At 37.1% G+C, this 14,164-nt stretch overlaps 1 protein-coding gene across 1 annotated transcript in view; it reads left to right on the top strand.

Annotated features, from left to right (window-relative positions):
* The window catches only part of LOC141511867 (regulator of G-protein signaling 5-like), a 30,926-nt gene extending 19,059 nt beyond the window's left edge, over positions 1 to 11,867 (top strand). Inside the window, exon 3 of the mRNA XM_074220871.1 lies at positions 1,050 to 11,867. Coding sequence (XP_074076972.1) covers positions 1,050 to 1,305 — 256 coding nt within the window. The 3' untranslated portion in view covers positions 1,306 to 11,867. The remainder of the gene's footprint in view (positions 1 to 1,049) is intronic.
* Positions 11,868 to 14,164: the final 2,297 nt, after the last annotated feature.

The raw sequence follows: 14,164 nt of genomic DNA, 5'->3' as shown, positions 1-14,164 counted from the left end.
TGGTTTCGTCAACACTGAATAGGGTTGTTATGAGGATCAATTGAGGTAATATTTGTAAAGATCTGAACACGTAAGAGGTTTATAAATTATATATATATATATATATATATATATATTAGCCAAATATATAATGTAGCATTATTATTAATTATATTTATAACATTATTTAAATATTAGCTATCATTAAATTCACAGTATTCAAAATATAGATAAGAAAATTCAAAGTATATACTAATTTGACAGAAAGTGATTAGTGAGCACAGAGAATACTAATAAGAGCAGGGATGGGAATGTAGGAGAAAATGCCCATGATGAACCTTAAAGGACACCAAGAATTCAAAAAGATTCAAGGGCAGAAGACAGAATATTCTAGGCACGGAGGATAGATCGAAAGCCTGTGTAAATGCACTCAGATAGGACAGGAGACAGAAAGCAGGGCACTTTGACTGGAATTTAGAATGAATGAGAAGGAATTATGTGGAAAATAGATTGGAGTCAGACTGTGATGGGCCTTATATGCCAAATAGATGAGTTATATTTATCCTTATTCCAAAGCCTTTACTGGATGAAGCATCTATTAACCCTTGAGATTTAGTATTACTTATTATGGCTCTGCAAAGGTAATAGGGACTCACTAAAGCTTCTGGAGCATTGTAGTAGCATGGTTGAAATGTCAGTTTGACAGCAGGGTAGATGATAGATGAGAGACAAGAAGTGGGGAAAAAATCAGGAGTCTGCTGTAGTGGTCCAGGTAAGAATTGGGGATAACTGTTCTATGGTAATAGCCATGTGAATGAATAAAAAGAGATGAATGAGAGAAAAAAAGTTGGGAAGATAAAAATCAATGAGACAAGTGATGGGTAGGGAGAGTGATGAATGGAAGATAACTAAAGATTTCGAATTTGGCTAACTAGAGGGATGTTAGCATTCTTGAAAGAAAGAAGAAAGTTAGGAAAAGATTATTATTTCAAGCAGAAAGATAATGCCTTTAAATTCAGCAGAGTTCTATATTGGAGGATCAAAGGGAAAAAGTTATAATTTAAAACTAGCACTCCCTTATTCCTTTTTATTCTCCTCCCCCTAAACCATCTAATTTCATGTGACAAGATTGTGAAGTTTCCCTCCCTATGTCCTTGTCTGCAGGTGAATATCGACCATTTCACTAAGGATGTGACCATGAAGAACCTGGTGGAACCTTCACCAAGTAGCTTTGACATGGCCCAAAAGAGAATCCATGCCCTGATGGAGAATGATTCCCTACCGAGATTCATTCGGTCGGAGTTTTATCAGGAACTGATCAAGTAACAATGAAAAAGGCATCTTGGGAGTCCTTTCCCACAATAGCAACCTCTCTCTTCTTTCCAGTAATTTTCAAAATTTTTCATCATAACCTTATTCTGAAGATTACCCAACCCCAATGCATCCTATGAAGTGTTGCTAAGATATTTTCCCCACATTGTTTTGGATATACTCAACTTTGTTCAATGTTCCCTTTTCCACAAATTCATAAGCCCTCAGAATCTCAGAACTGAAGACACCCACAATCCAATGCAGACATGAATGAAATTCCTTTCTACTCTGTTCATGGAGGTGGTCATGAAGCCTCCTCCTCTCCTCCTCTTATATGAATAGTACAGAGAGTCTCATTGTCCTCTCAGATTAGTCACTGCAATATACTGAAAGATTCCCCAGGTCAGAACTAAAGAAAACAAGGGTAGATGAGGAAAATCAACTATAATGGAGAGGGTGGGTAAATACAGTTCAGATAATACAACTAGATGATTACAAACTGACTAACAGTAGATGTAATTCTAAAAAGTCAATTAAGGGATAGTCAATCAAGTTGTTATCATGACCCAGAGGGAATGAGAATGCCAGAGTGGATACCATTACTTCTTCAGGCATTTCTGCACCATCTTATCTGTCCAGGGAGAGGAAGAGATCTTATGAAGTAGGCCACTCTGTATTTTCTTAAGCAGAAAATTACTTAAGTTATTGGAAGACAGTCTAGGGCAGTGACTAGAGAGCCAGCCTTGGAATCTCAAAGACCAGGGTTCAAGTCCTGCTTCAAACACAAACAAGCAAAGTCACTACACTTCACAGAGGGCCAGGCAATTCTCTTAGATTACAAATTACTAAACAAGAGTTAATCTGGGGGACAGCTATGTGGTGCAGTGGATAGAGCACTGGCCCTGGAGTCAGGAGGATCTAAATTTAAATCTGACCTCAAACACTTATTAATTACCTATCTGAGTGACCTTGGGTAAGTCATTTAACTCCATTGCCTAAAATTTAAAAAAAAGAGTTGATCTGCATCATAAAGGTCTCTTCCTAGGTAAAATTATAGATTTAAAGTTTTTTTAAAGATGTTCTTTAAATTTTTGGATATTTCTTCAGCATATTTTCATATAGACTAAAAATTAAAAATGTTATTATCAACTTTTTATGTCCATATAAAAAAATCTAACAATTCTGGAACTTTCTTCCCTTACAAAGAAAAAATTCAATTATATTATATAAACATCAGTCCAATAGTGACAGAGTGGTCTTTTTTTAGTACAAGGTCTTAGCTCAAAAGATGATTTTTCAAGTTGTTTTCTGTCCATTAGAAATCTAAAATTTCTAAAGCCCTTAACACCATCTTGTACAAAATAAAGCCCATTTCTATTCGATCTCACTGTTAAGAGGATGACTGGGGCAAAATGCAAAACAACTTAAGATCCAATGAACTCAGAAATGGTATAGAATGTGGAAAAATGGGAAATGCTCTGGAACAATAACTTCATGGTCAAATCTGGGCAACCAGCCCTGATTTTAGCATTATTCCTGTGACCTTGAACAAATAAAAACATTTATAATAGTTATTTATTCGTTAAGAAAAAATAGAGATCTCAGGCATGCCTTTCATTCTCTCTAACACACACACAAGCACCCCAAAATGAATATTTGTACAGGATACTTAATCTTCCTTGGTTAAGCAATTGTTCTACACCTAGAAACAGAGTGGAAGTATCTAAAAACTATTAAGTATGTAGAACTAATAAGATATATACCTACTTTTCAATACCATTAAAATTTAATTGAGAAGAAATGCCATAATTTTTGAACCCCCCTTAATTCCTTTGTGAGAAGTTACTTTGACTACCCCTAGAGCTGAGGGTAATGGAATAGTCAGCATTTTCCAAAACAATGTGGTCTTTTAGCAACCCAAATTCTTTCCCCAGCTTCTTCTATTAAGCCTAGTGAACTCATAATCATAATAGCCTTGCATGGCCCCAAGATGCCTAATGCAGCTTTAACTTGTATTATCAAGGTATTTTGTGGTATGTTTGTACTCCTGTCTATTTTAGTATGGTAACCAACCTTGTTCTATATCTTTCCCCTGTAGTAGATGTGCCAAAAATAATATGTCTTCAAATTGCAGTGACATAGAAATGAATCAGGAAGTCTGTGCATATTTGAATGATTCCTTTGGACAAACCTGTCAAGACAATTGAGGTTTTGATGATGAATTTCACTTGGAAGAGAAAAGTTCTGATGCCAGAAGGAAGAATAAAATATATGTCATACTTAAAGCAGAAAAAATAAATCGTTTAGTTTCCCAGCAATCTATTTCCCCTTTTTCATCCCTTTTCTCCACTTATTTCTGTTACTGTTAGTCCCCTATTTCCATAAGATTATTACTTTTATTCAGTTGTTTCTTAAGGAGACTGGAAGGAAATTCCCAATATCACCCTGTGCTTTAAGATAAAGCTAACCCTAACCCACCCCCATTCAGAGAGATTTCCATTTCCCAGGACACTTCATCTCTCCGCCTAAGCCATTGGCTTATATCTAGCAAATGTCAAAGTGGAGGAGGATGTGGTAGGTAGAATAGCCAAACGTCACAGCCCACAGTTTCCATCATGTCAGTTATGAATCTGTCATCCTGGTTCAGGTGCTCACTTCAGGCGACAATCAATCCATCACACAGTAGAAAATGACTCTGTGTCTGGATAACTGTATCTGTGCACCAACCTTCCCTTTCCCTGGTGCCATGATAAGGATGACTCTTTGCTCCAATTATTCAGGCAACCGGGATTTTTTTTCCAATGGCTTTAAAAAATAGGTTTGTAATAAGCATATATAGAAGCCTAGGGTTGGACAATTACCTGCTCAGGGGGTAGACTAGACCAGCCACAGGAAAAGAAAAACCTTAAGGGAGACTTGTTGGTCTACATTGTAGTTGGCAGCACGGATAAAAAAAAAGTGGGAACATGTGCCAACTTCTGGGCTATGTGGTTCAGACCTTCATGGGGGAGGGACAGTCAGGGAAAGTTGGATTCTCTTTGGCAGAGATTTAAAAAAGACTGAGGAGATTTGCAGAAGGGTTTTAATGATATCAAAATGGGAAAAAAACCAATTCAACCAAAAATCCAAATATTTTATTTAGAATATAACAAATGTCCTGATATTTGAATCTATTCAGAACCTGACATTATAATAGTCTTTCTGCATCGGTTTGGGATCACACAGGCAGAACTTAAATGCTCTCAGCATAGATTTTTGGCTCAAGATGATGGAGTATAATTGTCTAGGAGAAGAGTAAGAACTGTCTTCTCAATGTTTTTTCCCCCTGATCTGCATCAGACATTAAGACTGTTGTTTCTAAGCCTGACAAGCCAACTCTCTTCAGTAGACACCCCCAAACTGAATGTGGTCATTTTTTAAAAAAATCTCAGACATCCTCCTAATAAATGAAGTAACTAGAAAAGATCCTAAACAAGTAAAAATACTGAAACTCAAGTTGGGAAAAATTAAGTACTTTTTTTAATCTCTGAAGAAATTTATCTGAGAATCTCTTTTATTTAAAGAATCCAAAAAAAGAGTGTTTACCAAAAATTCCCTGTTATAAGTGGTTTCCATAGAAACATAATGAAAATAATTTTTTTCCTGGGGAACAGGAGGAGTTGGAATATTCATTCCAGAATTTTTTTTTAAATGTAATAGTCTTGCATCTTTTCCCCTCTTTTCCCTTGAGCAAATTGCTTGGGAAAGTATGAGATTTAATGACTAGGAAGCATTGTGGTGCTTCCATTTTACTTCCTTCTGAAAATATAACTGCTCCTGTATGTTGGCTTGGGCTGTGGGAGGTTGTAGATGGTGAAGGAGCCAAACAGAGGTCAACAAAAGCAGGAAATATGTTTCTAATCCCAGACCAAAAAAAAAATGAAGACTAACCCAGGAAACCAGATCTTTTACTGCTTGGGTTTGTCATAGATTTGAACTGAATTAAGATACAAACTGAGGCAGGGCTTGAAAAAAGAAACAGGACAGTGATTGCAAAGCAAAATCCAGGCTTTATATTTTCCCCATTTGTTTGCTAAAAGTCCACATGGATATATTCGTAAGTTGAGACACATAGAAACAGTCTTTCTTTCTCTCAACTGAGCTCCCAGATGCAGATGTGAAATGGGGGCTCCATTTTTAATAAACCAAGCCAATTTAGCCCAGGCACTGACAAAAAAGAAAGCACTAATTGAATTTAGAAATTAAGTTTGGGGCTTCTTTTTTCCCCTTCAGTTATAGTCTGGACAAATAAGGTTGCATGGTCAATATGATTGTGAAGGGATCGATTGAAACTAGGTGAGAAAAGTAACATTTATATAGTTTCTTTCTCTTTTCTCCAGAGGAGTTCATTGTATATAAAATTGAGGTTGAGATAGATGGTTAGCTGTGATATATGAAAACAATGTAATTTTTCCTTTTCTCTAAGTTGATTCCCTGATTCCAACTCATTGAATATGGTACCAATTAAATGTCTTTATTTTTTCATCTTTCTTTTTTTCCAAATTCTGTAAATTTTGAGTTGGTTTCTGTGAAATTAGAGCTGGTATCTAATATGCATATAAGCAAGTCCATCCAATCCCATGCCATTTCCATTCCCAATTGAAATGCCCACAGAATCTCCTAACAATTTAATTATGTAGCCAAATGTTGAAGCAATCTAACCTGGATTGAGATATCACTCATAGTTTAGGTTAAGGAAAGCCTTCTGGCTACAAGGCAACAGAGCTGCTCTGCTTTTGGGAAACAAACACATTATGATTCAATCATTTTGGCCTCTGTTCTATCCCTCATCCTCCTCTCAGTATGATCAGGACTGAAAAAGATATTCTCCCTTTCTCCTCTTGAATATATAATCTGCCTAGGTTGCATTTTTTTTAAAAGAATCTTCAAGAATATTATTTCATTATTGAATCACAGTTTGTATGACATTTGATCATTTTGTTGGCCAAGAATATTTCAGGAAAAGTATTTTCTTTCATTAAAAATGTCCTATCTAGTTGCACTACCCTTCCTGGCAGTCCGGGTGAGCTAGGAAGTGGCAAGCCAGACATATGTGTCCACTGTCCATTAAGGGGAATAAAAGCTGCAAATCACCAAGGGAAAAAAATACTCCTAATTTCCAGAAGACAATTTTGAATAAACCATTATGTTTATACAATCCAAATATCTGCCTGCTGCCACTTTTCAAATTGTTTTGAAGCCACTTGTTTCTCAATAATCAGTGCCCTTCACAGTTCACTGAGTGATGGAAGCGTGGCTAGATGGGGGTGACATTTTAACTCTGGACAGATCTCTGATTACAGAAAATAACAGCTGTAGCCAGGTGTTCATTTCTATTGATCTGGAATGAGCTGGGAAGGCAGGGGCTTAGACTGGAAAGATTGGGGAGTTTCCATGACCCAAGGACTCTGAACCCCAAGAGCCAGCTAACTCTTTGAGGGTTCATGGATTGGGATCATAGTGAAACTCAACAACCCACTGAAGGAGATTGTCCTATAGTTGTGCCTGGAGCTCACCTTTCACTTCGTTTATTCCTTCTGCAGTTGCTGGTGGTAAACATTCTTCTTTCCCAAGAGGCATGTCTAAGGCCTACCTGCATAAGATTTTATGAGGAAAAAAAAATCCAAAAACCCCCAATATTTTAGAAACTTTATTTTAATTTTAGTTTTTAATATTAAATTATTTATTCTTTGAATTTTTGTTTATCAAATTACCATTATATTCACCAACACACATGACCAATTTAAATGAGTTCCTTATGAAAAAGGTATCCATTTTCCTTCCTTAAAGCTTCTCATATCTCCCCTAAAACTCTCCAACTTAGACCTTGACAAATGGAAATAGAGCTAGTGGATGGGAACTAGCTGTCTGGATGAGAAAACAGACAAATTTAAAGACTCTATGTTAACGTGAAGGAAAAAAGTTCAAGGTCATATTGACATAGGTATAATGGTGAGTTGGTAAGTTTGACAGTGGCTCAGAACAGTAGAATTAGGTCATCTTGAAAAAATTGATTAAAAGGGCATATCCCCCTCTTCAAAAGCAGGACTTAGGGGAAGGGGTGGCCCCCAATTTGTCTCCAATTTCACTTGATTTTTAATTCATACAAGCCAAATATGAGTTTGGATACCTTTGTTCTGCAATTTATCCAATGAACATCTACTGCAGAGGTATTTGCATTTTCCTCCTCTTTATGTTAATCAATGCTTTATGTATTCTGACATACATTGTGATAAATAAAACATAAGCATGTATTCTCTGTAACCATTATCACATATATTACATATTAAATTCATACCTATATGTTAATATTAGCCTCATGTGGGTCCTCCTTAATTCTCAAGTCATTTAAAGAAATGATTTAACTAGGGTTATGTTTCTTCTTCCTAGTCTTATTGGATCTAGAGAATGGGAGAAAGGCCAAGCTTCAGTCCTAGGAGGAATCAACTGTAATGCCACCTGATCTATTGGGTTAAAAGGTGAAAGTAATGTAATAATTATTAGCTAATAATTATACAAGCCTCGAATTTGCAAAACACTTCATGTAAATTGTTTCATTTGACCCTCACATTAATCCCATAAGGAAGAGGCTATTATTATCCCCAATTTACAAATGAAGAAAGTCAGATTGAGAAAAAATTATGTGACTCTTAGCTAGTGTCTAATAGCAGGGACATGAATCTAGGGTTTTCTGACTTGAAGTCCAATGTTCTATCCACTGAACTACCCAAAATGACTTCATGCCATTCTTCCAATGCCCCTCCTCTAGGTTGAGCTAAAAGATAATGCCTTCATGGCAAAGTTATTATCATTAGTAAGTGGATTTGTTCCTTACATCATTTGAGATTAACGACCCATAGTTTCGTCTTCATCTGTCTTTTTTGACTTGTCATTAGAAATTCACACTAGTGTGAATCCAATAAGAAAACCTTGAATGGGATAATGCACAGCCTTGGATCCCAATTTTGTATATGGGAAGTAAAGAAATCTTTCTTTGGACTTATTTTCAACATGTCCTTTTCTGATTCAGTTAGTGTACTCTAATTAGAGACATATAAGCATCTTGGACTGCCTTCTCCTATCTACCTATAAAAAGTGCACCTAAGAGTTGAAAACCTATATTTTTCTATGTCTGTCATACTTTGCTTCTTGGTTTTAGTTTGGTTTTCCTATCCAATTCCATCATGTGATAAGGCTCCTCATCATGCTGAGCTATCATTGCCCAGAGACTTAGCCCCATGGCTCAATGCCTAGTTCTAGGACAGTACAGATGGGATAAGCATTTGATGGTAATGTGTGAAAATGTTTCAAAGAGCAGAGCTGGATTTTCTCCCTCAAAAACATCACATATATGGAGTAATCAAGTACACAGCTTTGTGGACATTTTTGTACTTTGAAACTATCCCAAGAAATGATTTCTTATCAATAAGTCAACAAAAATATAGTACTTACTACCTATAAATCACTGGTTGGTTTCCAATATATCTGAACATATTGCTCTAGGAAACTGTCTTTAATGGAAGAATTTTCATATTAATAAAAGACCAGTAAGGATCAAATAGTTCATGTGAAAAAGTTTTTGGGGTGTTTAGATAGCTGGCAGTTTGAGTTAAAAATGTGAGATAGCAGCTCAAAAAGCACAAACGCTTTGGAGTATATTAAGAGAGAGATAGTATACAATAATAATGAATGGATGATCTTACTGACATCTTCCCTGGTCAGAATATATGGGGAATATTATGTTGGGTTCTGGGCACCGTATTTTTAGAAAGGAGAGGCTTCACTGTAGTCAAGAGAAACCAACCAGAATAATGAAGGCTTTTGAGTCTGTGCCATATGCCAATTGACTGAAGGAACTGAAGATGTATAGTTGTGGCTAAAGGAGACTGAAATGAGTTAAAAGGGACATGATAACTGAAAGTAGTACTTGAAAGATAAAAAATAAATATTAGGCTCTTTGGTCCCAGAAGAAAACTAGGAGTAATGGGGGGAGATTTTGAAAAGGACCAGATTTAGGCAAAAAAATATAAAAAAAACTCTTCCTAATGATTGGAGTTATAGAGTTATTTTAAAATAGGATCTGCAATTCTGTACTGCAGAGTACTGTTCTGGTGTCCACACTTCATTCAACAATAGTGTAATAAGACAGTGAGAACCAGAGCTGTCATGTTGCCTAAGGAAAAGCAACCCAATCTCAACTGAAAGCAGAGCAGGTCAAATCTCCCATGCTGACCAGTAATGGGATTAGACTGTAAGAAGCCTCTTTTCTTCCAACCTGAATGAGGTAGAATGAGCCAGTCTTTAAAAATAAATGTAGAATGACTCCTGTGGGAGATAGTGGACTTTCTCTCAATCAAGATCTTCAAGCAAAGGTTAAATTGCCCCCGTGATCTGAGTCATGGTGGGAATTCTTTTTCAGTCATCAATTGGACTCAATGGCCAATGAGGTCTCTTCCTATTCTAAAATCTGGGAATCTATGAGAAACTACCTACTCTTAAGTAGGCTACATTCTACCAGAGATAGCTGTCATGGACACGAGTAAGTAAATATAAATGACATACAAATTAAAGCAAGGTCATATAAGGAGAAAGAAAGTACTAATAATTGAGGGGGGGGATCAGTAAAATTTTCATGGGAAAGAGGTGGGGGTCTTGTGATATGGAGATCAGGAGCCCATTCATTCCAAATGTGGATGATCATTTCTACAATGGCATCAAGGAGATTAATGTTATATACAGGGAACAGTAAGCAGAAGAATTTGTTTGGAACCCAGATAGTGGAAGGGAAGGAAATATGAAGTTAGACTGGAAGGAAAGATCGAAAACAAATCATAGAGGATTTTAAATTCTTAAGTGATGATTTTATGGTTTATCCTAGAGATGGCAGGGATTTTTAAAATAGGGCAGTGACATATCCATTTCTGGCCTTCCTCCAACTATCCAGGATGTTCAGTCTGCCAGTGATGGTCTGAAACCCCATTACAAAAGTGACCATACTGACCACAGATATTTTGCCAGTTATAAATGTTTATTAAACACCTACTAAACAGCAAACAATGGGGCTACGAAAAGAGGCAAATGATAGTCCCTGCCCTCAAGGATCTCATAATATAATGGGGTGGCAGGGTGGGTGACAATATACAAATATGTTCATGATATATAGGATTAAATAGGAAACAATTATTAAATGGAAGGTGCTAGAATTAAGAGGGGTTAGGAAAGGTTCCCAGTAAAAGATAACATTTTAGATGAGTCTTAAAGAAGTCAGGAAAGTCAGGAGGGAAAGATGAAAAGGAAAAGCATTCCAGATATGAGAGACAACCAGAAAAAAAGATCTTGTTGATGGATATGGAAGGAAGCTAGTGTCACTGAAACATGGTGGGAAGCATGGTGTTAGAACACAAGAGTTAAAATTCATTCGAATCATTATTAAACAACTTGAATAAGTTTAATATTTTAATTGTTAATATTCAATTAATTCATGATACTATCTAGGGTAGACATGTTTCTATTATTCATCTATTATTCATTTGTTTGTGAAATCATTTGTGTTTATAAGTTAACAATATAATTCAAATGGCATATTCTCTCATGCTTACTTCAAAATCATTCACTGAAACTTGAGCCCTTAGGGATTATCTAACTGGAACCCTCATTTTAGAGATGAAGAAACTGAGGCACCAAGGGATAGAACTTTCATTAGCTTAATCAGAGAAGAAAGTCCCAAGATGAAATTTGTCCTCAGTTCTCCTGACTCTATATTCACTAATCTGTCTGCAAGCACCACAATATTGTGGTGGTAAGGCAGAGAGTTGGCTTTACCTGGAAAAATATTACTCCTTGGAATTCCAAGAATACAATCATTTGTTTAACTTTCTCTCTCTGCTCCTATGAAAATCTTAACAGAGGTTTTATCTTTTTTATGTCATAAATTGTTCTGGAAGTCTAGTGAAGTCTTTGAATCCCTTTTAAAATAATGGTTTCAAATGAATAAAATAAAATGCAGAGAGTTTCGAAGGAAACATATTAGCAATGAGAAGTATATTTTAGAGTTATGATATAATATGTATAGCAATGAAAACTGACATTTTATAGACTCTAAAGCTTGCAAAGTATTTCATAAACTTTGTCTCATTTGGGCATTACAACACTGAGTGAATCCAGGCAAGAGTTAACTGGTAAAAATTGGATGTGACCCCTTTCCAAGTTATCTTCAGGGTCTATTGTACCTACTTCCTAGGTGAGAGCATGTGTAAAAATGGGTACTATTACCCATTGGCACCAGAAAGACCAGAAAAAAACAGAAAAGAACACTTCAGAAGATATATTAATCTAAAGTAGAGCAAACAGGTAACAAATTTAGTTCTTTCTCTCAGAGTCTGGCAAAGAATTTGTAATCAGAATTTATAAAGTAATTTGCAATTTTGTTAGTCATTTCTTACCATTCTGTGCAGGGGAGTTAGTATCATTATAGCCTTGACATACATATCTATGACAAAAAAAATAAATTTAAAACACACCTAAAAACCTCTCCCAAATACATCACCTCTAAATGTTTCCTATTCAAAACTTCCCAAAGGCTATTTTCTTTCAAAAAGCCTGTGCTTTTTTGGCAAAAATCATAGCAGGCTCATGACATGTTGACCATTAGTTATTTTCCATCCATAGCAGAAGGAGTAGCCCATAGATTTAGAGTTAAAAGGGACTTAATTTTATTCTAGCTCAACTCCCTTATTTTACAGATGAGATTGATATGAAGAGGAACAGAGCCAAAATCATGGGGGCACTAATAGAGGACAATCAGAATCTGAATTCAGGTTCCATGACTACAAATCTATCACACTCTCACTATAAAAGTCTGTTTTCTATTATAAGGTAACACAATTTCACTGATTAAACACAACTATAAAGAGTAAACGTGAGGGAGCTCCAGCCAAGGTGGCATAGAGAAGAGAAGAACAGTGCTAAAGGTCTCCTGATCTTCCCCCATATATATGAAACAAACCTCTTAACAGAAATCTGATTCAACAAAACCCAAAAAGAGAAGCCAGGATAAGAAGACCCACCTTAGGATTTGTCTTTGAGTGAGTCTGGGTACAGAGGGCAAACTATGCTGGCAGCACGGACCAGTGAGACTGGGACCCTGGATCAGCCTCAGATTAGCCTGATTAGTGGTTGGGTCTGAGAACCAGACTGGCTTGATCAGTCACTGAGCCAGAGCCTGGCTGGCAATGGCGGATCAGGTCAACTAGTGAGCACAGATATTGGTTGTGGCACTGACCCTCTGGGGCTTGCCCACAGGACTGGAGGCAGAGTTCCAGTGCAGGAGAGCTGCACACAAAGATCCCTGGGTTCCTCTGGTCCAGAGAAACTCAGAATCCACACCTTCATTTCAGCTGAAGCATCTTCCCAGAACAAACACAATCACAGCCCACCTTCCACACCAGGCTAAGGCCAGGCAGCAGAACCATCTCCGCTGTGAATAAAGAGTGATGACCTCACCCCAGGGCATAGCCAAAGATAGATGTATTCAACAACTTCAACCACTCCCTCCAGGCCAAGGGAGAGGGCCTCAATCAATGTCACAGACACTCCAGAGAAAGCAACCAGCACCCCCTACTGGCCAGCTGGAGATATTATACTCAGTAACCAGAACCTCTAGCACCACCTACTCTTCAGCTAGAGATATTACAGTCAGTGAATAAAACTTCTAGGGATCCCAACACTAAACCTCTGTGAACCTGGCCCTCTCCAACACAAGGTCTTAGGAGAATGAAGAATGATCAACGCAAAGGATGGTCCATAGAAAACTTCTTGGAAGGAAAAAACACTAACTCAGAGAGACCAAGAACCTCTGAGGAGAATATGTCATGCTCTCCAGCACAGAAAGACTTCCTTGAAGAAATAAGGAAGGAGTTTAAAAATCAATTGGAGGGGGCAGCTAGGTGACACAGTGGATAGAGCACCAGCCCTGGAGTCAGGAGTACCTGAGTTCAAATCCGGCCTCAGAAACTTACTAATTACCTAGCTGTGTGGCATTGGGCAAGCCACTTAACCCCATTGCCTTGCAAAAGCCTAAAAAAAAATCAATTGAAAAATTTAGAAGAGAAAATTAATACCTTCCAACAAGAAAACAATTCTCTTAAAACCTCAGTTGGTCAAATGGAAAATTCTTACAAAAATGGAATTGACCATGGTGGCTGGGTGGCACAGTGGATAAAGCACCAGCCCTAGAGTCAGGAGTGCCTGGGTTCAAATACGGTCTCAGACACTTAATAAGACCTAGCTGTGTGGCCTTGGGCAAGCCGCTTAACCCCATTTGCCTTGAAAAAACTTTTAAAAATGGAATTGACCATTTGGAAAAGGAGGTGCAAAAGGTATTTGAAGAAAATACTTCACTTAAAAAAGATAATGGAGTCTGTGGAAATTAATGACTTCATGAGACAGCAAGAGTCTGTGAAAACCAAAAAATCAAAAGAAAAATGGAAGAAAATGTAAAATACATCATCAGCAAAACCCACAGACCTCAAGAATAGATCAAGGAGTGACAACCTGAGAATTATAGGCCTTCCTGAAAACATTGAAGAGAAAAAAAGCCTGGACTTAATGTTACAGAATTTAGTGATGGAAAATTGCCTTGATATCATGGAACCAGAGGGCAAAATAGCTATTGAAAGAATACATAGGTCCCCTCAGGAAAGAGATCCTAAAATGAAAACACCAAGGAATGTTGTGGCCAAATTCTAGAACTATCAGATAAAAGAGAATATCCTGCAAGCAGCCAGAAAGAAACAATTTAAATACCAAGGAGCCACAGTAAGGATTATGCAGGACC

Source organism: Macrotis lagotis, chromosome 2 (genome assembly GCF_037893015.1).
Source record: "Macrotis lagotis isolate mMagLag1 chromosome 2, bilby.v1.9.chrom.fasta, whole genome shotgun sequence".
Classification (NCBI taxonomy): Eukaryota; Metazoa; Chordata; class Mammalia; order Peramelemorphia; family Peramelidae; genus Macrotis; species Macrotis lagotis.
This window is presented reverse-complemented; position numbering and strand designations above follow the sequence as displayed.